Genomic DNA, 21280 nt, shown 5'->3' with positions numbered 1-21280 from the left:
GGGGGGGGGGCCCTGGGGGCGCCTCTGCAGGACAATGCGGGTCCTGGAGAGGCCCTGTCTAGCCCTGGCCTGTAGGTCCCTCATGGCCTGCCCAAGCTTGGCAAAGCCACCTCTAGTCCCTGGCTCATCATCTTGTTCATTCATTTATTCTGTAGTTATTGATCATGGGATCCTTAACGTTGCAGGGAGCCCTAGCCCAGTCCCTGCCCTGGAACTATAGGCAATATACCCACTCTCAGTTTCAAGTCTCTTCCTCTGTACAGTGGAGGACATCTGCTTCGTAGGAGAGATGCTGTTTAGAATGTGGAAGTCAGATTGTGGGGCCACTCATTCTTTCACCTTCCCCAGGGAGGTGTGAGCCGGCCGGCTAAGGTAAACAGCCTAACGTGAATGTGCGAGGGGACAAAGGAAGTCATGAAGGTCACTTGGGTTGGGGGTTGGGTTGGATAAGAGAAACTTGCAAAAGAATGGGAATTAGCTTTCTCTGGTAGAGGCAACAACAGCACATGCAAAGCCCCTGTGGGTGGCATGTTTGTCCCTTACAGGAAGGAAGCGGGAGCTGTCCTCCTGAGAGCCCCACTGGGGAGGAGGCCGAGGGGAAGCGGGAGGCAGACACTGTCAGGCTTCTCGGAGGAGCTCTGGGTTTATCGTATGCTGGGCGAATTTGTTGTAGGGTTTGGGAAGGAGGAGGACAGATAGTGATCGGTGACACCGGGGTACCACTCCCTGACCGGTGGCAGGCCAGGGCTCACTGTCCCGGTGATCTTAGAGAGGCTTAGGGAGGACATCCTGTCTTGAGTCTGCAGACTTGCAGGCGCTCCTCATTGGGATCCAGTGTTCCTCGATTCTTTTTGGCAGTGGGGTAGCACTCCTATAGTGTACCTTGAGAATTTTGCCCTCTCCTGGGCCCTGGGTGGGGGGGTGGGGAGGGCTGTTTCAGCTTCAAGATCCTCAGGCTCCTGCAAACCTCCATGACACAGATCTCTATTGTAGGTCGGGACCCCTGCATGGAGTCTGGACCGTGTGGGGAGGAGGTGGGGGGTCCTGCATGCCTCAAGAAGCCTCAGCTTCTCCCCTCCAGAGCCCTAGACCCACCTCACTCTGCCATCAGCCTCCTCCCCCCACCTCCGTCCTCCCGGACCCTGGCACGAGAGGGTCCCTCCTCCCCTAGCCACATCTGGTTCTTGTTAGGGTCTCCCAGGATGCCTGAGCCTGAAGGCCCCATCCCCCGGGGGAGGTGGACAGCAGGATTAGGGGTGATTAGGAGTGCTCCTGGCCAGGGAAGGAGGAGTCCAAGAGGAGGGGCAAGGATGGTTATAAACAGCAGCCCATGACCGCATCAGCCCATCACTCACCCAAGGTGCCAAGTTCAGTCTCAAAAACCTGCAGCTTCAGCAGCTGGGGCGGTGTGGGGGTAGGGCTCTAGGCTCTCCTCCTTTCTTCCTCAGAAATCTTTAGCAATGCTGTGGGGCCAGGGACCAGACTGAGGGAAGACACAGAAGCAGCAACTACGCCTTTCTCCCTGGGATCAGATCGGCTCATTTTTTCCTGTGTGGCTTTGGAGTGAGGGGTGAAGTTTTTGAACAAGAGTAGTTCATGGGAATGGTTGAGAGTGAAATGCAGTGTGTCAAGAGTCTCCATCATTGTCACCAGCGTGGTGTGAGTTTAGAAGGACTACTAGGCATCTCTTTATGACCTACCATCACCAGCAATGTCATTTTCCTCGTATGATGGGTTGGTAGGACTTAGTGACTCAATGTGTGTGAAGCTGGCAAGATGCCTCATATATAATAAACTGGGTGATGAGTGTGGCACACAGTAGACCCTCAATTATTGGGATCTGTGGCTATTAGAAGCAGGTGAGGTGGGGTTGGAACTTGGGCAGACAGATTGACCATGTACAGCCCCACAGAGCATGGCCAGCAAAACCATGCATGGTAGATGGGTGCCCTCTGTTCTCAGCTGGAGTGAGCCCGGGTGGGGGGTCAGCAGGGGGCACAGGCAGCGTGTGACTCCTAGGAAGGCTTAGCTGCTCATGCTCATTAATTCATTAATCACCTAAGCGGGGCTCAGCATTCTTCAAATGCCAGACTGGGGCCAGGGAGGGGCCTGGACTGGGGGCTCTGGAGACCCCGGGGTGCTGGGGCTCTGGAGGTGAAAACAGCCCCTCCATTTGCAGTGCTCCCACTGTGTACTGGGCACTTTATGATCTACATGTTTGCAGCTTTGCAGCCATCACAGTTGCCCCATGAAACAGCTGTTCATCTCCCACTTTCCTAAGAAGGATACTGAGGCCCAAGGAGGGGATGGCCTGCTTGAGGTCACACAGCAGGAATCGCTGAGTTGGGTGGGATTTGTCTCTCACCTGTCCGAGTCCTGCTCCCAAGACTCCCCAGAGGGAAGGACTCAAGGTGCCAACCCAGGATTTAAGGATTTAGACTAGCATCTAGAGGGTCCTTCCTGCCTCCGTGGAGCTGGCCAGCCCTGCTGTGTGGGTGGGGTGTCCTCCATTATCGGGGTTGACGCATCTCTCGCGTCAGCCCCCTTATCACTTACCCCTCTGGCTACCCCCCTCCTTGCCCCACAAGGTGACCTTGGGAGAGGAAATGCTATCGCCACCCCCTCTCCTTTCTTGCCATGACCAGGAGCCCTGGACTGCCTTTTCTTTGTCCTTCCCCCTCAGGGAGCTGAGGCCCGGGGGAAGGGCCCAGGAGAGGGAGAGCAAGCTGGGTAGCAAGTGGAGGGTGGAGGAGCAGAGTTCCTTCTTGTATGAGGCAGGACAAACTGTGCCTTCCTCATCCTCTGTCTCCTCTGGAGCGTTGACGCTGAGCACCCCATCTCTATCACACAGGCAGCTGGCCTGGCCACCAGTGATGGGCCTTGCTGACACTATTGATCTTGCTCTCAGGATCTCCCTGAAGCTTGTGCCCGGGGTTCAGTGATTCCTTGATTCCTGGGCCCCAGGATATATGCTTTGCACAGCCAAGCCTCATGCTTCTCTATGCTCAAGGCTGGGTCTCCTGGGGAGGAAAGTCATTCTGGGTCCGAGTGGGTCCATCCTGGGGTTATGGTATGACCTTGCTTCTTGGAGCACTCTGTAAAGTAGAAGGACAGATGAGAGGGAGGGAGATGATCCTGTCATATAGCTAAAGAAAGGACAAGAGTGGCTTTTCTTGTCCCCATACATGGGGCTATTGACCACTTGGGAAACTGGGGGTATCCTTGAGGTTTGTGGACAGGCGTTACTTTTGGAGAGGCACTGGAAGGGTAGACAGTGAAGAGCCATGCAAAGAGGGGAGCTAGGTTAAAGGTTTCCGAGAGCCTAGCCTGAGGAAGGGTGGTGGGCCCTAGGCCTGGGGTCTTCAGGGAGCTGTTTCAAGCCCAGCTGCCCCTGCTTTTCAGGCCATGACATCAGTGGTGCCCTGGAGCCCTCCAATATAGACACCAGTATCCTGGAAGAGTACATCGGCAAAGAGGATGCCTCTGATCTGTGAGTCACCTCATCTGGGACCTCTGGGCAGTTCCCTGAGGGAGGGGAATGGAACTTCCCCTCAGGCTGGGGACCTGGGGGCTGAGCTCCTCCATTCCTCACAGCTGCTTCCCTGAGATCTCTGCACCAGCCAGCACTGCCTCCTTCCCCCACGGGCCACCGGCCATTCCCGGCTCCAGCGGGCTCCACCATCTGAGCCCCCCTGGGAGCGGACCATCCCCTGGGCGCCATGGCCCCCTCCCACCCCCGAACTACGGCACCCCACTCAACTGCAACAACAACAACGGCATGGGTACCGCCCCTAAGCCCTTCCTGGGGGGCTCTGGGCCTCCCATCAAAGCAGAACCCAAGGCTCCCTATGCCCCAGGGTGAGTGGGGGCAGGGAGTGGGTGGGGACAGGATTTAGGGGTACCGTGGCCACTGTCCAACAGATGTTGGCCTGTGGGCTCAGTGGGAAGGGCTTAAATGGCAGGCTCCCTTACGGGGAGGTTCAGATGGGGTGAGGCCAGGAAGACAGAGGTTCCCATGTTGTGTTCTGAGGCAGGGATGGTCAGGGTTCAGAGGAGGACTGTGATAGGGTAGTGCTGCCAAAGTCTCAAAGCAGCATAGGGACAGAAGAAGAGAGGCTTGAGACCCCAACCGCCACTTACAGGAACCCCACCCTCATGGGGCGTTCAAGCACTCTCCCATGCCCCATCAACCTATGGAACATGTAGCTGATGGTTGCCCTTACCTCAGGCATGGCCTTGCCTTGTGGAGCTAAGGTCAGGTACATCCTGAGGAGGCGTCTTCCTGCCAGGCTCCTTCATCTCTCTGAGACCACACTGATGTCCTGACCCAGGGCTGATCCTCATAGCCCAGCCAGCCTCCAAACCCCGTGGTTCTCAACCTTCCTAATGTTGAGACTTTTTAAAACAGTTCTTCGTGTTACAGTGTTACCCGCTTCCCCAACCATAAGTATTTTTGTTGCTACTTCATAACTGCAATCTTGCTACTGTTATGAATTTTAATCTAAATATATGATATGCAGGATATTTGATATGTGACCCCTGTGAAAGAGTCATTTGACTCCCAAAGGGATCAGGACCCACAGGTTGAGAACCACTGTCCCAGAGCATACTCCAGGGGAAATACCCGGAGCCAGGGTTCGCCAGGCTCTCCACAGACCTCAGTGAAGCAGGGCAGAGGTCTTGTCTTTGGTACAATAAAGCTACAGGATGCACAGATGATGCGGTGTCTAGCAGTCTGGTTCTCCCATTTGTCAGCCTCTGGGCTTGGTGATGTGTGACCTCTGCCAGACGCTGGGTTTCCTCACCTGTAGAATGAGCCCCACATTCGTGGTGGAAATTAGTGGGAGAAAGCAGAGAGGAAGTTTTGGGTAGATACTCAATATGGTGAGCAGGGGTCCCCTAAGTACCTGGCTTATGGTGACCATACTGGAAGCCAGGCACACAGTACCAGGGACAAACCTTGGTTGCTTGAGGGTGTCTCTAAAAGTCAAACTGCCTGAGGATAGAGGGGAAATAGCTTAGGTTTAGCAGGCACAAGTGAGCTCCTTGGTCTTCCCCTGAATCAGCTCCAGGTGGCCGTGGTAGGGCTTATCCAAGAGTCTAGGTATCCTGGTGTAGGCTTTGTTCTAAGTGGTAAACAAGACAGATACAGGCCCACCCCATCATGGGCAACGAGAGAGGTATAGATGTATCACAGGGCTGAGGGTGCTGCTCAGTGGTCAAGTGCTTTCTAGAGTGTGTGAGGATCTGGAGTCCCTCTCTAGCACCACACAAAGTAAAATAGTTCACTCCAAACAGGAAATAACAAGTGAGAATATGAAAGAATGCAGGGTCATGTGGGTTGGAACTAGAGAGTGTGAGAGACCTTGACCTACTGAAGGAACTCAAGAACACTGTTAGGAGAGGAGGGCCTGGAGCAGGTGGGAGATGGACTTGGAGTGGGACAGAGCTGGGTCAGCCCAGGGACTGAGGCCATAGCAGTGGGTAGGAGGACCTATCCTTTCTACTTCTCCGTGTTAGCCTTAGAAAATCTTGTTTTAGGGTCCATGTTTTTGTTTTGGTTTTTGTTTTTTTAGTTTTTTGAGACAGTGTTTCTCTCTGTAGTCCTGGCTATCCTGGAACTCAGTCTGTAGACCAGGCTGGGCTTAAGCTTAGAGAGATCTTCCTCTGTGTCCCAAGTGCTGGGATTAAAGGTGTGCATCACCACTGGCTTACGCTTAGGGTCTACATTTTTTTGTTTATGGATCTAAGAATTGAACCCAAGAGCTCTTCATGTGTGCTAGGCAAGTGCTCAACCATCAAGATGTATCCTGGGTCCTTTTTTTTTTTCGTGTATTTATATTTTTATTTGATGTGCACTGGTGTTTTTCCTGCATGTATGCTTGTGTGAGGGTGTCACAGTTGTGAGCTGCCATGTGAGTGCTGGGAATTGATCCCAGGTCCTTTGGAAGAGTTTAGTGCTCTTGACTGCTGAGCCATCTCTCTAGCCTCCCCTCTTTGCTCTTTTTGAGGCCATGTTTTACTTACTAGCCCAGGCAGGCCTTTGAACTTGTGATCTTCAGTCTTGAGTCTCCTGAGTAGCTTGGGGTACATGTCTGCACCAGATTTGGGGTCCTTATTCTTGAACCAATTTCAGAGATGTAGGGAGGCCTTCACAAGTAGGCGTGGAGGTGGGAAGAAGTGGTCATGGCTTGTCCAGGGATGCAGTATAATTCTGCAGTCAGAGTAGGAACAGGTCCATGATGACCCTGGGCCTTTCTGGTGGTCCCTGGGCATGGTGGAGGGGAACCTCTCCAGATGTGGCTGTTAGCAGTGGCAAAAAGAGATGACCAAAAGTTGGGTCTCTGGGCAGCCACAGTCTCTCTCACTGGGCAAGTACATGTTTTGCACAGGACGTGTTGACCTCTGGGCTTGAGTTTGTTCTTTTGCCTAAACCACTGATAAAATAAAACTTGCAAGAAAAAAAAAAAAAAAGAGCCCAGGCCCAGAAATACTGGCTCCCTGCCCAGTCCACACCTGCCTCTGGCAAGGCAGCTCCTGGTGACCCACTGAACCTCCTCAGACCCAGCCTCTGGGTCCTAGGATTTCCAGGAAGCTGGAAGCTTCGGTGGGTGCCCAAGAGAGGTGGATGCCTAGCTCCTTGTTCTAGGGGAGGGGTGTCTTCCAATCCCAGTGCCATCACCAGAGACCTAGCCACTGGCCCACAAATACCCATTGTTAGATCTGGAGATCCAGGGTAAGATCTTGAAGCCCTTCGCCCACAATTAAACCCTGGATCCTGCCAGGGTTCTAGGATAGGTGGGCAGAGACACCCTGGAGTAGATGTGAGAAGATCTCAATGGCCTCAGTCTCTGGCATGGGATGGAGGAGCTGGGGTCTTTGCAACCTTGCCCACCAGAGGAGCTGCCTGGCCTGAGGGTTGGATCTGGGGGTTCCGCTGCTGGCCCAACCTTTTCCCTCCTCCGGCCCCCTGCAGCACACTGCCAGACTCGCCCCCAGACTCAGGCTCTGAGGCCTACTCCCCTCAGCAGGTGAATGGTGAGTCCAGCGGGCAGCGCCACCCTCCCCCTCTGGGTTTGGGCAAGTGGTTGGTGCAGCCTTATCAGGGAGAAAGGGAGGAGGGAGGGAGGGGGCCAGCGGCTGCCCAACGGATCAGATTATCGCTGGTCAAATATTCCTCGGCGCTGGCTATTGTTCCCCAATGGGCGGGTGGGGAGCCCGGTCCTGCCTCAGAATAAGTGTCCCTGCTGGTGATGCCACCGTCTGGCCCCCCTGCGCCATCATGGACGCGCCCTTTGGCGGTAAGTGGACAGCTGAGGAAGGCTGCTGCTGGGCCCACCTTTACAGGGTGCCGAAGGGCCCAGTGGCCCCCATGTGGCCACGAGTAGAATGATCGTGGGCACACTGAAGAGGGGTCAAGAGTTCTGTTTATCCTACCAAAACATCCCTGGAATGCTTCCCGAGGAACAAAGAGAGAGCTGCAGCCCCCTCAGGCTGGGGGACTGGCCCCTGGAACTGGGAGTGGAGCTGCTGGAGGGAGGAGGCGGGGTGGGAGACTGGGCTGGGGTCTCCCGGAGACTCTTCAGGCTTCAAAGGAGTTAGAGACTGGGAGATCTTCTGAGGGGCTTCACCCAAACAGCCTAGGGGAGAGAGCTGGCTAGAATAGGGGAGCCTTTCTCCCAGAGCCTTGCTTCGCTGCTCAGGCTCTAGCTGGCTGCCCCAGTCTCTCCACCCAGCCTCTGGCATGACTCAGGAGGGCACGGAAGCAGGAGACTGTGCCTAGGGAGACTGGGGGAGGCGGGTCTCTGAGTCCTGTCCCCCATTTCTTCCTCAGACCCCCATCTTCTGCGCACCATAACCCCGGAGACTCTGTGCCACGTGGGAGTTCCTTCCCGCCTGGAGCACCCGCCCCCACCTCCGGCCCACCTGCCAGGCCCACCACCACCCCCGCCTCCCCCACCTCACTACCCTGTCCTGCAACGGGACCTCTACATGAAGGCTGAGCCCCCTGTACCCCCTTATGCTGCCATGGGGCCGGGTCTGGTGCCCCCCGAGCTCCACCACACCCAGCAGACCCAGGTGCTACACCAGCTGCTGCAACAGCACGGAGCTGAGTAAGGCTTGTGTAGAGCCTCCTTGGAAGGAAGGTGGGGTGGAAGTCAGGGCATCAAGAGTAGGGGGGCGGAGTGACTCGAGGGAAAAACAGGCCCTACAGGAACGATGCTTTGAGGGCCTGTAGCCATAGCTGATTGGTGACCGCTACCTCATTCACAGATGGGTAAACTGAAGCTCTAAGAAAGGAAAATAGTTTTCCCAGGTAATGGATGAGGAAAAGGCAGAGCCAAGACTTGAATCTAGAACTGAACTCTCAGTACAGACTGCAGTGCTTTTCTGCCCACTTACTGAAATCCTTAGGGTTTTTTATTTGTTTGTTTTAGAGATTTTATTTATTTTATGTATATGAGTACACCGTAGCTGTCTTCAGACACACCAGAAGAGGACATCAGATCCCATTACAGATGGTTGTGAGCCACCATGTGGTTGCTGGGAATTGAACTGGGGACCTCTGGAAGAGCAGTCAGTGCTCTTAACCACAGAGTCATCTCTTCAGCCCCGTGAAATCCTTAGGTTTCTAAGAATGGCAGTTGCAGGATGCTCTGTGTAACACAATGCTCTGTGGAGGCACACACAAATCAAGTGTGACTCCTGCCTACCTCTACAGGGGTATGACTGTGGCAAAGACAAAGAATGGGAACACTGAGAGTGACAGTAGAGTACAGGGGAGGTACCTGACGGCTTCCTGTAGGAAGTATCTGCCTGGCTGGGCACTGCCTTCTAAAATGGTGCTGAGGGAGTGGGGTGGGCACTGCATAGGAGAAGAGGGCATAGGAGAAGAGGGCTCAGGGAGGGAGAACCATCCCTCATGCCACTCACTTCTGGCCCCCAACCCCCACTGCCAGGCTCCCTCCACACCCCTCTAAGAAGAGGAAGCACTCTGAATCACCCCCCAACACCCTCAATGCCCAAATGCTGAACGGAATGATCAAGCAGGAACCTGGGACTGTCACAGCCTTGCCCCCACACCCTGCCAGAGCCCCGTCCCCTCCGTGGCCTCCTCAGGGCCCACTCTCACCTGGCGCTGGCTCCTTGCCCCTCAGCATTGCCCGAGCCCAGACTCCACCTTGGCACCCGCCGGGTGCACCCTCCCCAGGTAGGTGGCTGACTGACCGTTGATGTAGGGGACTGGTGCCCTGGGCCTAGATCTCACTGCCGTTCCTTGCCTCCAGGCCTCCTGCAGGACAGTGACAGCCTCAGTGGCTCCTATTTGGATCCCAACTACCAATCTATCAAATGGCAGCCACATCAGCAGAACAAGTGGGCGACCCTGTATGATGCTAACTACAAGGAGCTGTGAGTGACCTGTGCCACCTGGCCGCCTCATTTGGGATAGCTCAGGACCCCATTGAGCTCCTGGGTCAGGGAAGGAGTCTGGGTATAAAAGAATCACATTTGACAGAAGAGTCAACAAGCTCAGGGAAGGAAGAGTCAGGCTCAGAGCTCAGGCTTCAGGGCCTCTGGTCAGCTTACCTCTCTCTTCCAGGGAGGGGTGTGGGATCCTAGTCGGGAGGAAGTGGGTGGATGCATGTTTTCTGGCCCCTCCTTCATGTTCTCCCACATTCCAGGAAGGTAGCCTGAAGTTTAGCATAAACTGGACCCTTACAGTAGTCCCTCCCTGTGGAGGGAGGAGGGGCAGGGCAGCTGGGGATGTGGCTGCCCGGGCTGTTCCCGGTCTTTCTTCAGCACCATCTGGATCTAGATTCCCAGGCCCCAAAAGCCCAGTGGGTACCACTCCCCTTTCTCCCCCTTGGGTGTCTCAGGGTGACTTCTCAGAGTGTACTTCAGACTTAGCAGAGAATGAGCTAGGTGACTGGGGCTGGGGCCCTCTCATCAGGACTGTGGCTAAGACAGGCGACCTGAAGTGGGTGCCCTGAGTGTGGGATGTCTGTCCAGTAGCTCTCAGGGTGGGATAGGGTGGGATGCCTAGTAGTGGCAACTTAAGTGATGAAGAGGGCATTTATGGGATACAGTCCCTATGGTCTGGAGAGAGATCCCTCTATTCACACCTCCATAGTCCTTGGGCATCTTGCTATCTCCCCACTTAGGCCCCAAAGCCAGAGAGCTAGCAGCAGAGGTCTGCAGTGTGACCCAGGACTTTTCTGGTACTTTCTTAGGTCAGACGGATGGGTGGGCCCTGTAAGGGAAGAAAGAATGAGACCAGATCTTCCCTTGGAACTTGCTCTTGAGTGGGGAAGCATTCTCCCTGTCCAGCTTTCTGTGGATGTGCTCAGCGGGGTACCTTTAATGCATGGTGACCCAGGGAGTACCTCTAATGCATGGTGGCCCAGGGGAGAATGAGACAAGTTCTAAGTCAACAAGTGCTCTCTTTACTGCCCCTGGAGGTGCCCTAAAGCCTTCAGACACTGTCTCAGTGACAGATGGCAAGCTTCAGCTGTCCCTGATGGGGAGGTCAGAAATCAGAGGTACTCCCCTGTCTCTGGGGCAGTTGGGGGAGTCAGAATGAGGGCACTGGGGGGCCTTGAGCAAGGAGGTGGGCCAGGGTGGGTCAGGGTGGGCCCAAGGCAGAGCTGGCTCCTGGTTCCACCGTTTCCATGGCAACCAGCTGTCAGACACAGTGAGACTCTACAGATGCAGGTCCTCTCATCCCTTCTCCCAAAGGGAGGGGGCTTCAAGGAGTGTGTAGGAAGTGGTTAAGGGTACTAAAGAATGGTAAAGGCCCTCCTCTGGAATCCCCTCACTTCTGGTGGGCCTTCAGAGCCTTGTCTTGCTTCCTTCATCCCAGCACTGAACAGTGGGAGGCCCCAGGCACATAACGAAAAACCTGTGCACCTCTTCTTATAGGCTTAGTGTCCATACTTGGAATAGAGATTGACCCCTTGGGGTTTGGGGATCTCGAGGGATACAGCATAAGTAATGGGATTGGAGTGTGGGCCTGTAGAAGGAAGCAGTATTCCGTCTGCAGCCTGGGGGACTAGTGGTGAGTCTCCCTCCCTTCCCCTTCCCACCTTCAGGCCTATGCTCACCTATCGTGTGGACGCTGACAAGGGCTTCAACTTTTCCGTGGGTGACGACGCTTTTGTGTGCCAGAAGAAGAACCACTTCCAGGTGACTGTGTACATCGGCATGCTGGGTGAGCCCAAGTACGTCAAGACGCCGGAAGGCCTCAAGCCCCTGGACTGCTTCTATCTGAAGCTGCATGGCGTGAAGGCAGGTTTGGGGTTAGACTTGGAAGAGAGAGCAGGAGGGCCAGGAAACTCCAAGATGCGAGCGAGGAGGGAATACCCCACAGCTGTACCCCACGGCTGCCTGCCCTACCCTTCTTCCTCTTCTAGTGCCTGCCGCCTAGATGTAGGGTTGCTGGGCCTCAGCATCCTCCTTACACGCTGCTTCCTGCTCCACCTCATGCCCCAAGTCGTTGTCTCCAATCCGGGAGCCACCTCCTGGCTCTCTCCCTGATGCCTCAGCTCTCAGACCCAAGCCAAACTCCCTGCCACTTCCTCTCCCCTGCCCCACCTCAGGATCCTGGCTACGCAAGCTATATATTTAAAGACCCTTCTACCTTCAGCTCGCCATACACTTGGCTCTGTTTGGAGGCTCTGGAGTAGCTCTTGCCTCCTCTCCTTGGCCAGAGTTACCCCCGTCCCATGTCTGAATGTTCAGTCGGCTTCTATCCTGCTCCCAATCCCTGTAACACATGTGGTTGCAGTACACCCTTACTCCAGTGTCTTTCCAGCAAAGCCACCATGCCCTCTAAGTTGCACCCACAGGGGGCCTTAGAAATCCAGCCGTTCACTCCAGTCCTGTGCGTGCCATGTCCCACATTTTCAGTCCTTGAGATGCCCTCCTAGGGTCCCCATCCCAGCACCCTATCCCATTTCTCTTGTCTGGCTCCATTCTGAAGCCCCTCTGGGAAACCTTCCCTGAGGCCCCTTTCTGACTGAGGGAATCCATAGCACAGCCCCTGGAGCTCAGGCGTTCCCGGGGACAAGGCCAGGTCTGTCTGATTTCTTCACAGACTGGGCCTTGGCATGTTGGCATGGCTCAGCCAGTGTTTCTGAAGAGATGAGAGGCTGTGGGTATATGAGAGTGTCTGGGGGGCACTGTGTGTGTGTGTGTGTGTGTGTGTGTGTGTGTGTAGGCTGGCTGCAAGTGAGAAGAATGTGCAGGTATAGTCATGGGCTAACAATGTGGGCATGCAAGGAGAAGTTAGGGAGTCAGATAATACTGTGATGTGAGCCTGTTAAGGAGGTGACCGCAATCACCATGCAGAAGTAGGGGAAGCAATAAACTGTGAGATGAGCAAAGGCTATGTGCGTGCCCTTGGGAGTGTGGGTTGTGGATATGGAGGCCCCTGAGTTTGTAAGGAAGTGAGGACCAGGGTGAGGGGGTGAAGGAGGAAGATCAGGTGGGGAACCTTGTCCTGAGGAGCCCTCGGCTCATTCCTCTCCAGCTAGAGGCCCTGAACCAGTCTATCAACATTGAACAGTCACAGTCAGACAGAAGCAAGAGGCCCTTCAACCCTGTCACGTGAGTCTCCGGCCCCGTGGGGTGGTGCCTGGGAGCCAGGCCGGCAACCCACAGTGCCCTTTGCCTGCGGCTGCTCTGCATCATGGCTCCTGGCAGCCTCCTTTTCTGCTCCTGAGCACCCTGTGTATTCTCTGTAGGGTCAATCTTCCCCCTGAGCAGGTCACAAAGGTGACCGTGGGGCGGCTCCATTTTAGTGAGACCACTGCCAACAACATGCGCAAGAAGGGCAAGCCCAACCCTGACCAGAGGTGAGCGGGGCCAACCTGGCCACAGGAGCTCCCCCAACCCCCTTCTGAGAAGCAGGGTCAAAAAAGAGGCCTCCATGGAGCAGGTCAGCCCCAAGTCTACAGATGGCCTGTTTCCCAGAGGAGGAACCTGAGGTTCAAATATTTGGCAGATTTAGAGACTCAGGCACAGAAGCCTGCCTGGCTTTTGAGCTCAGAAACAGTTCTGAGGCTCCTAAAGGTGGACCCAGGGAGGAATTCTGCCCCCTGGTGGAGGCTCATGTTTCTCTTCTGTGGGATACTGTGATAACTCCACCTCCTGGGGATGCCATGACAGAGTGGGGCTATGTACCCCGACATCTGGGCCAGGGGGGATGGCTAGAGGCTCTCTTGAGTGTTACTGAGTCCCTGGTGTATCCCAGGTATTTCATGCTGGTGGTGGCCCTCCAGGCACATGCACAGAACCAGAACTACACACTGGCAGCCCAGATCTCAGAGCGTATCATCGTGCGGGTAAGAGTCGTCTCTCCCCAGGGGCAATGTCCTCCCCCTCCCCCAAGCTGGAAGAAATAGCTACAGGAAAAATACTATGGGACAGTGGTTGTGTGGCCTTGGGCTTTGTCTTCCTGTCTAGGCCTCAGGGCCTTTTTCACTGTAAAGCATGAAGGTGTATCACACCTAGTAGCCTCCTGGGTCCCACAGGTGACTCAGTGTTATCACAATGGATGGTTTATTGGACATGGTGGGGTAAGGAGACTTGACTGGCCTAGGTATTTCTGGGGTTTCCCCTTTTCTCGGGGCCCTAAAGTTTTCCCTACCCCCAAGACTGATCCAGATCCAACTTGCTGCAGGCCTCTAATCCAGGCCAGTTTGAAAGTGACAGTGACGTACTGTGGCAACGGGCACAGCTGCCAGATACGGTCTTCCACCATGGTCGTGTGGGCATCAACACTGACCGGCCAGATGAAGCATTGGTTGTCCATGGCAATGTCAAGGTCATGGGGTCTCTCATGCACCCTTCAGATTTGCGGGCCAAGGAGCACGTGCAGGAGGTAGGGACAAGGTCCTGGCTGAGGGGCAGTGCTGTGGGTGATGAGCAGGACCGTTGGGAAGGACCAGGACACCAGGGTAGCGGTGGGGAGGCTGGCTTTGTACTTCTGTATCAGGGTCTCCCTTCTGCACTGCAGCCCTTGAGGCCTGCTCTGCATGACTGCAGGAGGGGAGGAGGGTTCAGTCTTGGTCCTGTCCCCGGGTAGGTGGACACCACTGAACAGCTGAAGAGGATCTCTCGGATGCGGCTGGTGCACTACAGATATAAGCCTGAGTTCGCTGCTAGCGCGGGCATTGAAGCCACCACACCAGAGACAGGTAGAGATGTCCCTGTGTCCCTAAGCTCTGACCAGTCTGTCCTGTCTCCTGGAACCTGTTCCTAGAAACCCCTGAATTGACCTTTGGAGCTCCACCTTCTGAAATATTGACCCTTTGGGGTCCTGCACCTCCACTATTGGGATATCATGCTTCCTAGGTCCTCGGATCCCTACCCCCGGACAGCCTAAGAGTTACTTGGCCTCAAGTCTTTATCGCACAGCAGTCAGAGATTCTGCATCCTCTTAGAACCCCAGCTCCCTCTCCTGAGATTCCTCTAGGGTCCTACCTAGCCAACAAATCCCACATCTTGGGGCCTGGGAACTTCTAAGCTATGAACAGTTATCTAAGAAAGTCCCCACTCCAGGGCTCCTTAAAACTCAATGCTCAGGCACTTCTCCAGAAAGCTCTGAGCAGGACCCTCAACCCCACACCCTTGGCTTGTCCCTCCCCAGGTGTCATTGCCCAGGAAGTGAAGGAGATCCTGCCTGAAGCTGTGAAGGACACAGGGGATGTAGTCTTTGCCAATGGGAAAACCATAGAGAACTTCCTTGTAGTGAACAAGGTCAGTTATGGGGAACTGAATGAGGCTCTGGGTCAGAGGGCCTGGCCAGCTGGTGGCCCTGGCTGGTAGATGAAAGAAGGGACATTTTTCCTCCTAGTACCTCCAAGAACCCCTCCCCACTATACAGGAAGGGGGCCAGTGTTCAAGATGGAGTGGCAAGTTTACCACTGGAGACTGTCTGGTACAGGACAAGGCAAATCCCACTGAGGTTACACTCCCTCCATCCCCATCAATTAAAAGAGGGTAACAAGATGTAGCACCTTGCTGGGCAGTGGTGGCGCACACCGTTAATCCCAGCACTTGGGAGGCAGAGGCAAGTGGATTTCTGAGTTCGAGGCCAGCCTAGTCTACAGAGTGAGTTCCAGGACAGCCAGGGCTACATGGAGAAACCCTGTCTTGAAAAACAAACAAACAAACAAAAAAGTGACATTGGACTCAGTGACACAAACCTTGTATACGTGTACTTAGAAACAGACACGGGACATATTTTTACCTGAGGGAATTGGTCCAAGGGATGGAGCTCTGATTTGAGGGAGGAGGCAAGACTGTGTGGGTAGACACTTAGCCTAGGCTTGGGACAGCAGACATGCTGTGTGAACCAGAGTTTAGCTAGGGCAGAGGCCGCCCTCAGGCAGGAATGTTCCTAGGACCTCTGTTGGCTGTGGAGAATGGGGATTCTGCTCCTGCCCGCATCCAGACTGTAGCTTGGAAGCTTCTTGGGCCAATGGTATCCTCAAAGCTGTTGTTACCCCGGGGCAGGAGCGAATCTTCATGGAAAATGTGGGGGCTGTGAAGGAGTTATGCAAACTGACAGACAACCTGGAGACTCGCATTGATGAGCTGGAGCGATGGAGCCACAAGCTGGCCAAGCTGCGACGCCTTGACAGCCTCAAGTCCACTGGCAGCTCGGGCACTTTCAGGTGCGGGCATCGGGTGGGATTGGGGGGACAGGAGAGGCCTCCTTCTGGAAGGCATCCTGATCCTTGTCCTCTTACTGCAGCCATGCAGGGAGCCAGTTTAGCCGGGCAGGCAGTGTTCCCCACAAAAAGAGGCCCCCTAAACTGGCCAATAAGGTGAGGCCGTGCAGGGTTGGGAAGCTTCCTCGTCTCTCGTGGCCTTCCCTTCCCAGCTTGCACCACCGCAACCTCACCAACTCCAGCTCTAACCCTCCCTTCTCCCTTCCAGCCCTCTTCTGCTTCCTCTCCCTCACACCATGGGGATGGGGTGGGGGTCGGGGTGGAGTGGGGATTGAGCAAGGACGTAGGCATCCTAAGTCCACCATCTTCTGCTGTGTTCTTTCCTCTTGGTCCCTAGTCATCACCAGTGGTCCCAGACCAGGCCTGCATCAGTCAGCGCTTTCTGCAGGGAACTATCATTGCTCTGGTGGTGGTCATGGCCTTCAGGTGACTTGTCTCTTAGGTTCTGGGGAGGCTGATTTAGAGACTGGATCTACCCAGTGAGTCAGATGTGCTTGGGGTCCAGGCTCTGGAGTTGGGGGAGGAAAATGGACTGGGGATCAAGCAGCCACGCCCAGGGTCAAAGTGGGTTGCCTAGTCCGTGTCCCGCTCTAGGGTCTGGGAAGGCCTCTCTGCAGACATCACCTGGGAAGACCACAGAGCCTGCCCTAGAGAAACAGTGTTGGGTGGTGGCTTGCATTCAGACAGTGACACTTTTCTGTGGCTCCCAGCGTGGTGTCCATGTCCACACTGTATGTGCTGAGCCTACGTGCCGAAGAGGACCTGGTGGATGCCGATGGGTATGTCCCTGGAGATCAAGCCCTCAGGCCTGATGGGTCTGATAGAGGGTGGCTTGGGTCAGAAGAGCCAGGGAAGCTCTTTCTCTCTCTAACGGGGTTCAGCCTTAGGCTTATGGCCTACTACAGCCTGTTGAGGTGGTGGTGGTAGGTCTCCTAGATAGGGGGTGCTTTCTACAGGCTCCTTCTGGCCTGTTCAATATTCCTTCAGTAGCTGTCTGGAGGATATGTGTAGGAAGGGGGGCAGTGCAGGGAAGGAGGACCAGAGCAGGACCTGTGGCTCTGACTGTCACTGTCATACCCCAGCTCCTGGGGTTACCTCTGACTGTGTCTTTTTCTCTCTCCTCCCGTGTCTGTTTCCCTCCTGGTCTCTCTGTTGTCTCCTAGCTCTCTTGCCGTGTCCACTTCCTGTCTTCTGGCCCTGCTCCGGCCCCAGCACCCTGGGGGGAGTGAGGCCATGTGCCCATGGTATGTCTAACCAAGCATCCCTCCCTGCCTCCTGCTATACCCTTCTTCCTGCTTCTGCTCCACATTCCTCCTCTCCACCAGCTTCTGCCCATTCCTGCTTCTCTGGGACTCCCAGCCCCAGCTCCAAGGCTCCCCCAGTGCCTCTGAGCTCAGCCTACCCTTTCTTAGCAGGTCCAGCCAGAGCTTTGGGACCACACAGCTCCGACAGTCTTCTATAACCACCAGACTACCAGGCACACAGCCCTCTTTGCTGCTGGGTGTGTGTCTGGAGGGATGGAGTGGGGGCAGGTGGCTGGGGGTGGGGCTCCAGTGTCCCCCTCCAGCTCATAGAGCTTCTGGCTTCCTCAGTTACCAATTCAGCCTCGGGTCCAGCTCTCCGTGCCTTGGACCTGTGCTCCAGCCAGCCCTGCCCCATTGTCTGCTGCTCTGCTCCCATCTCCAATCCTGCGACAGATCCCAGCGTTGGCCTCACTCTTACTCCGACGCCAAGCCCCAGCCCTAGCCCTAGCCCTAACCCCAAGCACTCAGGTATGGATGTTTTGGGGGTGGGACCAGGGTTGGCAGGGATGTTTGGTATTATTTGTATCCAGAGAAAGGCCCCAGAGAGAAGGCAGGAGGGACTCCTGGTTTAGAAGTTTGGGGAGTCACCCCCACAGGAACCAGAAAACACATGAAGGCTCACAGAAGCCGGCGACAGGAGGCAGCTGGCTTCCCTTTTCTTAGCTATCTTTGCTTCTGTCCATAGGCCCCGGCCAGATAGCCCCGCTGCCAGTCACCAACATCAGAGCCAAATCCTGGGGCATTTCGGCTAATGGCATCGGCTATTCCAAGCATCCCAAGAGCCTGGAACCTCTAGCCAGTCCTGTGGTTCCCTTTCCTGGAGGGCAGAGCAAGACCAAGAACAGCCCCAGCTTCAGTCTCCAAAGTCGCGCCCGCAGAGGAGCCCCGCAACCCAGCCCAAGCCCTGCCCAATTCACTCAGACCCAGGGCCAGCTAGGTACTTAACTCTCAACACTTCACAGCCCCGCCTATCCAGGCCCATTGTCCAGGGCCCATTTCAGCCCGGTCACATGGCTTCCCGGGCACAGAATTGTTAGTCAGCAGACATTAGGAATCAGGCCTCACGTAGATCATGTCATTTAATCCTCACAACTTAGCAGGGGAGATAGCTCAGAAGGCATGGCACTTGCTTTGAATGCACGAAGGCCAGAACGGTACATTCCCGGGATGTGTCTGGCATGGTGGCTCATACTTGCAATTCCAGTGGTAGCAAGATGGAGATGGAGACAGGCAGACTCCTCGAGCTCCGTGGACAGCTAGCTAGCCTAGCCTGCGTGATCAGGCTCCAGCTGCTAATGAGAGACCTTGTCTCAGACAAAACGAGGAAAGCTCTGTTGTCATGGTTCAGAAGAGGAACTGGAGACTTAGTGAAGGGTCATATAGCCAGCCCATAACCATCCCGCTAAAATTCTGTCTCTAGTTTGCCAGATGACATTTACTTCCTCTCTCTGCCAGGGTGGGGAAGGTGACATACTAGGATCTCATCCTCAAATCTTTGGTTTTTACCACAGAACTCTTTTTAGCGTAGATGTGCTATTTTCCAGGCTGGCTCGTGTTCTCTGGCCTCCTGGTAGCCATAACCAGTGTCTCTGGGCTGAGACGCGGGCTTCCTCACTTTGGCTTTGTGGCTTAGCAAACAGAAACCTAGAAAGTGTGGTGTTGTGCAGACAGATGTTCAAAGTGGTGGGGCAACTCCAAGGGGTGGAAGCTCGCCTCAGCTCCGTGAGTGCTCGAGATATGCATGGCTCCACCTGAGTGTGTGTGCGCACATGAAGACACCTCAGAGTGAAGTCCCCAGGAAGAGGGAGGAAACAGTCTAGGAGGACCAAGGAAGGAGACAACCAGGGAAGGCTTCTCAGAAGAGGTGACATTGAGCCGTTTTCCAAAAGACATCTGGTGCGGGGGAGGGGTTGCCTAAGAAGAAAGCCATCTTGTCTGTATCAGGTAGCTTCACAGGTGTTCTGGGTGCTGTTGCAGACTCTGAGCTTGTACTTTAAAGAGCTGACAATGTACCAGGTCAAGCAGATGTTCAGAGGCTGGTGACCACAGCTTCCCACTTTCGGGATGAAGGACTAGGCAGCAGCAGGCCTTGAGGTAGTGAGATGAACATGTAACCTCATTTTCCAACTCCATGTGACACCTCAGCACCTCAGCGGTGAGCCGGCTCAGTGACAGCCACATGCTGAGGGCAGCCCTGGCTATACGGTCTGTTCTTCTACCCTTTCATGGCCAGTGTCTGGCTGCCACACGTGACAACCGCCGAGCCCAGGGCCGGGAAAGAAATGTGCGTGGTCAGGCGCAGAGGCCTGAGAAGGACCTCTATTTGCTTCTGAGTGCCCCGCATTTATGAAAGAGGCAGCCCTCAGGCTCGTGAGAACTAGCTGGTTCTAGAGCTGCTGGGAAAGGAGTGTGGCACGATACTGTGGTGAGGGTCTGGAAAGAATTCTTGCTTGCACTGAGGTGTGGAAGTCTAAGTGTGATGTCCTTTGGATTCCACCTTACCCTTCCCCAGTGCCCCAACAACCTCTCTTCTTCCAGACCCAGTGCCGTCCCTGACCTCCATCCAGCTGCTGGAGAATTCCATGCCCATCACTTCTCAGTACTGTGTGCCAGAGGATGCCTGCAGGTACAGTGGGCTCCCTCTCGTCACTGCAAGGAGGGCCCCTCAGGTGCCATGAGCCCAATCGGTTTGGATGCTCAGATCGTGGCCCTTTGGGGAGAAACTTTTCCCATAAGCTTGGGTATCCCCTCTCCCCACTTCCTCGGGGCGGGGGGGGAAGGCCTCAGTATAGAATGAGGCCGAGGAGGAGAGAGGGAGGCCTTGCTTAGGTACCATCTTTGTCCCTTTAGGCTTGGAAACTTCACCTACCACATCCCTGTCAGCAACAGCACACCACTACACCTCAGCCTGACCCTGCAGATGAAGTGAGTGCTGGTGTAGGGGAGGGAGGGGCCATGTGGAAGCCCCCAGAACCTCAGAAAAGTCAAAGCTAAGTGCTTACTAAATTTCTCACATGGAGGGTCCAGGCTGCCTGGAGAAGGACTGGGGGGGGGGGCACTGCTGCTTGGGGTTAAGTGGCTATAAGACCCCGCCTCATGGGGACTACATGGGAATGGTGGGAGAGGTTTCCTCCATTCCGAGCCCTGGACTATTCTATGTGGTTCTCAGGCTGTGAACCTCAGCTTGTCTCCGGTGGGGCTGGGCTGGATGGGCTAAGGACATGGGGAGCTACAGCTACTCAAATGGGAACCCACCTATTCCCTAGTTTCTCCACCCCCGTGTCCGCGGTGGGTTAAGGACATTGGGGAGCTACAGCTACTCAAATGGGAACCCACCTATTCCCTAGTTCCTCCACCCCCGTGTCTGTGGTGGGTTAAGGACATGGGGGAGCTACAGCTACTCAAATGGGAACCCACCTATTCCCTAGTTCCTCCACCCCCGTGTCCGTGGTACTGTGCAGCCTGACATCGAAGGAGGAGCCCTGTGAGGAGGGAAGCTTTTTGCAGATGCTCCACCCCCATCAGGACACCCAGGTAGGGGCAGGTGGGAAGCTATGGGCTGCCCAGGTCTCAGACTTTTGCTCTTCTCTGGATAGTGATCACCAAATAATGGGAAGCAGAATGCAAGTATGTGTGCTGGGACACATACAGCTGGGCTCCTGTGCCTGGGGGAGGGGCATGCACGTCAGTCTTCAGTCACCCATTCTCTGATAGGATCTGCCTCCTCTGTGACAGTGCTCAGGGGAGGAGAGTTTATAAGGGCTGATCTGGAATGAGCACAGTGCCCACTGCAGGCAGAGCTGAACTCCCCACCCCCACTCCCCAGGAGGCAAGTGTGGAGCCCACAGCCCTTATACTCAGGGCAGGGCAATGATTGACAGATGATGTTAGAAGACCCCTGGGCTCCAGGTGGAAGACCAGCTTGGGGTTCTGTTGCTTATGGTGATTTCTGCTCACTTGTTTGTTCGAGTATCTGTTGAGGCCTCTTGCCTCCTTCCCTGTGCTTCCAAGACTCTGTTCTCCAGGGAGGGAGAGGAGACATACATAAAATACCATGAGCGGAGGAAGGAGGAGTTGAGGGTCATAAGGGAGGAGACCCATGGCTGTACAGGCAGGGATGCTTACGGATAGAGGGACAGCCAAGCCCGTGAGGCACTTTTAGCTGTGGGGCTCTGGCCTAAACCCATACAACAGAGGCCAAGTCAAAGCCTCGGGTAAGACAGGCAAGCTGTCTATGGC

General features: G+C 55.1%; 1 protein-coding gene across 6 annotated transcripts in view; it reads left to right on the top strand.

Annotated features, from left to right (window-relative positions):
* Myrf (myelin regulatory factor) overlaps positions 1-21280 on the top strand; it is a 32843-nt gene that overhangs the window by 8768 nt on the left and 2795 nt on the right. The window contains exons 2-25 of one of the 6 annotated variants that reach the window (XM_031389656.1): positions 3403-3490; positions 3595-3858; positions 6977-7038; positions 7835-8114; positions 8961-9211; positions 9288-9411; positions 11091-11286; positions 12530-12606; positions 12744-12854; positions 13253-13343; positions 13682-13882; positions 14087-14198; positions 14651-14760; positions 15520-15680; positions 15761-15833; positions 16075-16163; positions 16448-16516; positions 16901-16981; positions 17153-17238; positions 17330-17509; positions 17727-17978; positions 19580-19667; positions 19892-19966; positions 20470-20575. In XM_031389656.1, the coding sequence (XP_031245516.1) occupies positions 3403-3490; positions 3595-3858; positions 6977-7038; positions 7835-8114; positions 8961-9211; positions 9288-9411; positions 11091-11286; positions 12530-12606; positions 12744-12854; positions 13253-13343; positions 13682-13882; positions 14087-14198; positions 14651-14760; positions 15520-15680; positions 15761-15833; positions 16075-16163; positions 16448-16516; positions 16901-16981; positions 17153-17238; positions 17330-17509; positions 17727-17978; positions 19580-19667; positions 19892-19966; positions 20470-20575 (3227 nt within the window). Of the gene's footprint in view, positions 1-3402; positions 3491-3594; positions 3859-6976; positions 7039-7168; positions 7302-7834; positions 8115-8960; positions 9212-9287; positions 9412-11090; positions 11287-12529; positions 12607-12743; positions 12855-13252; positions 13344-13681; positions 13883-14086; positions 14199-14650; positions 14761-15519; positions 15681-15760; positions 15834-16074; positions 16164-16447; positions 16517-16900; positions 16982-17149; positions 17239-17329; positions 17510-17726; positions 17979-19579; positions 19668-19891; positions 19967-20469; positions 20576-21280 lie in introns of those variants that run through there. The other 5 variants (XM_031389655.1, XM_031389657.1, XM_031389660.1 and 2 more) reach the window with 5 other exon arrangements.

The sequence above is a fragment of the Mastomys coucha genome, unplaced genomic scaffold (assembly GCF_008632895.1).
Source record: "Mastomys coucha isolate ucsf_1 unplaced genomic scaffold, UCSF_Mcou_1 pScaffold21, whole genome shotgun sequence".
Taxonomy (NCBI): Eukaryota; Metazoa; Chordata; class Mammalia; order Rodentia; family Muridae; genus Mastomys; species Mastomys coucha.
Note: the sequence above shows the minus strand (reverse complement) of the source record. Positions and strands in the feature narration are given on the sequence as shown.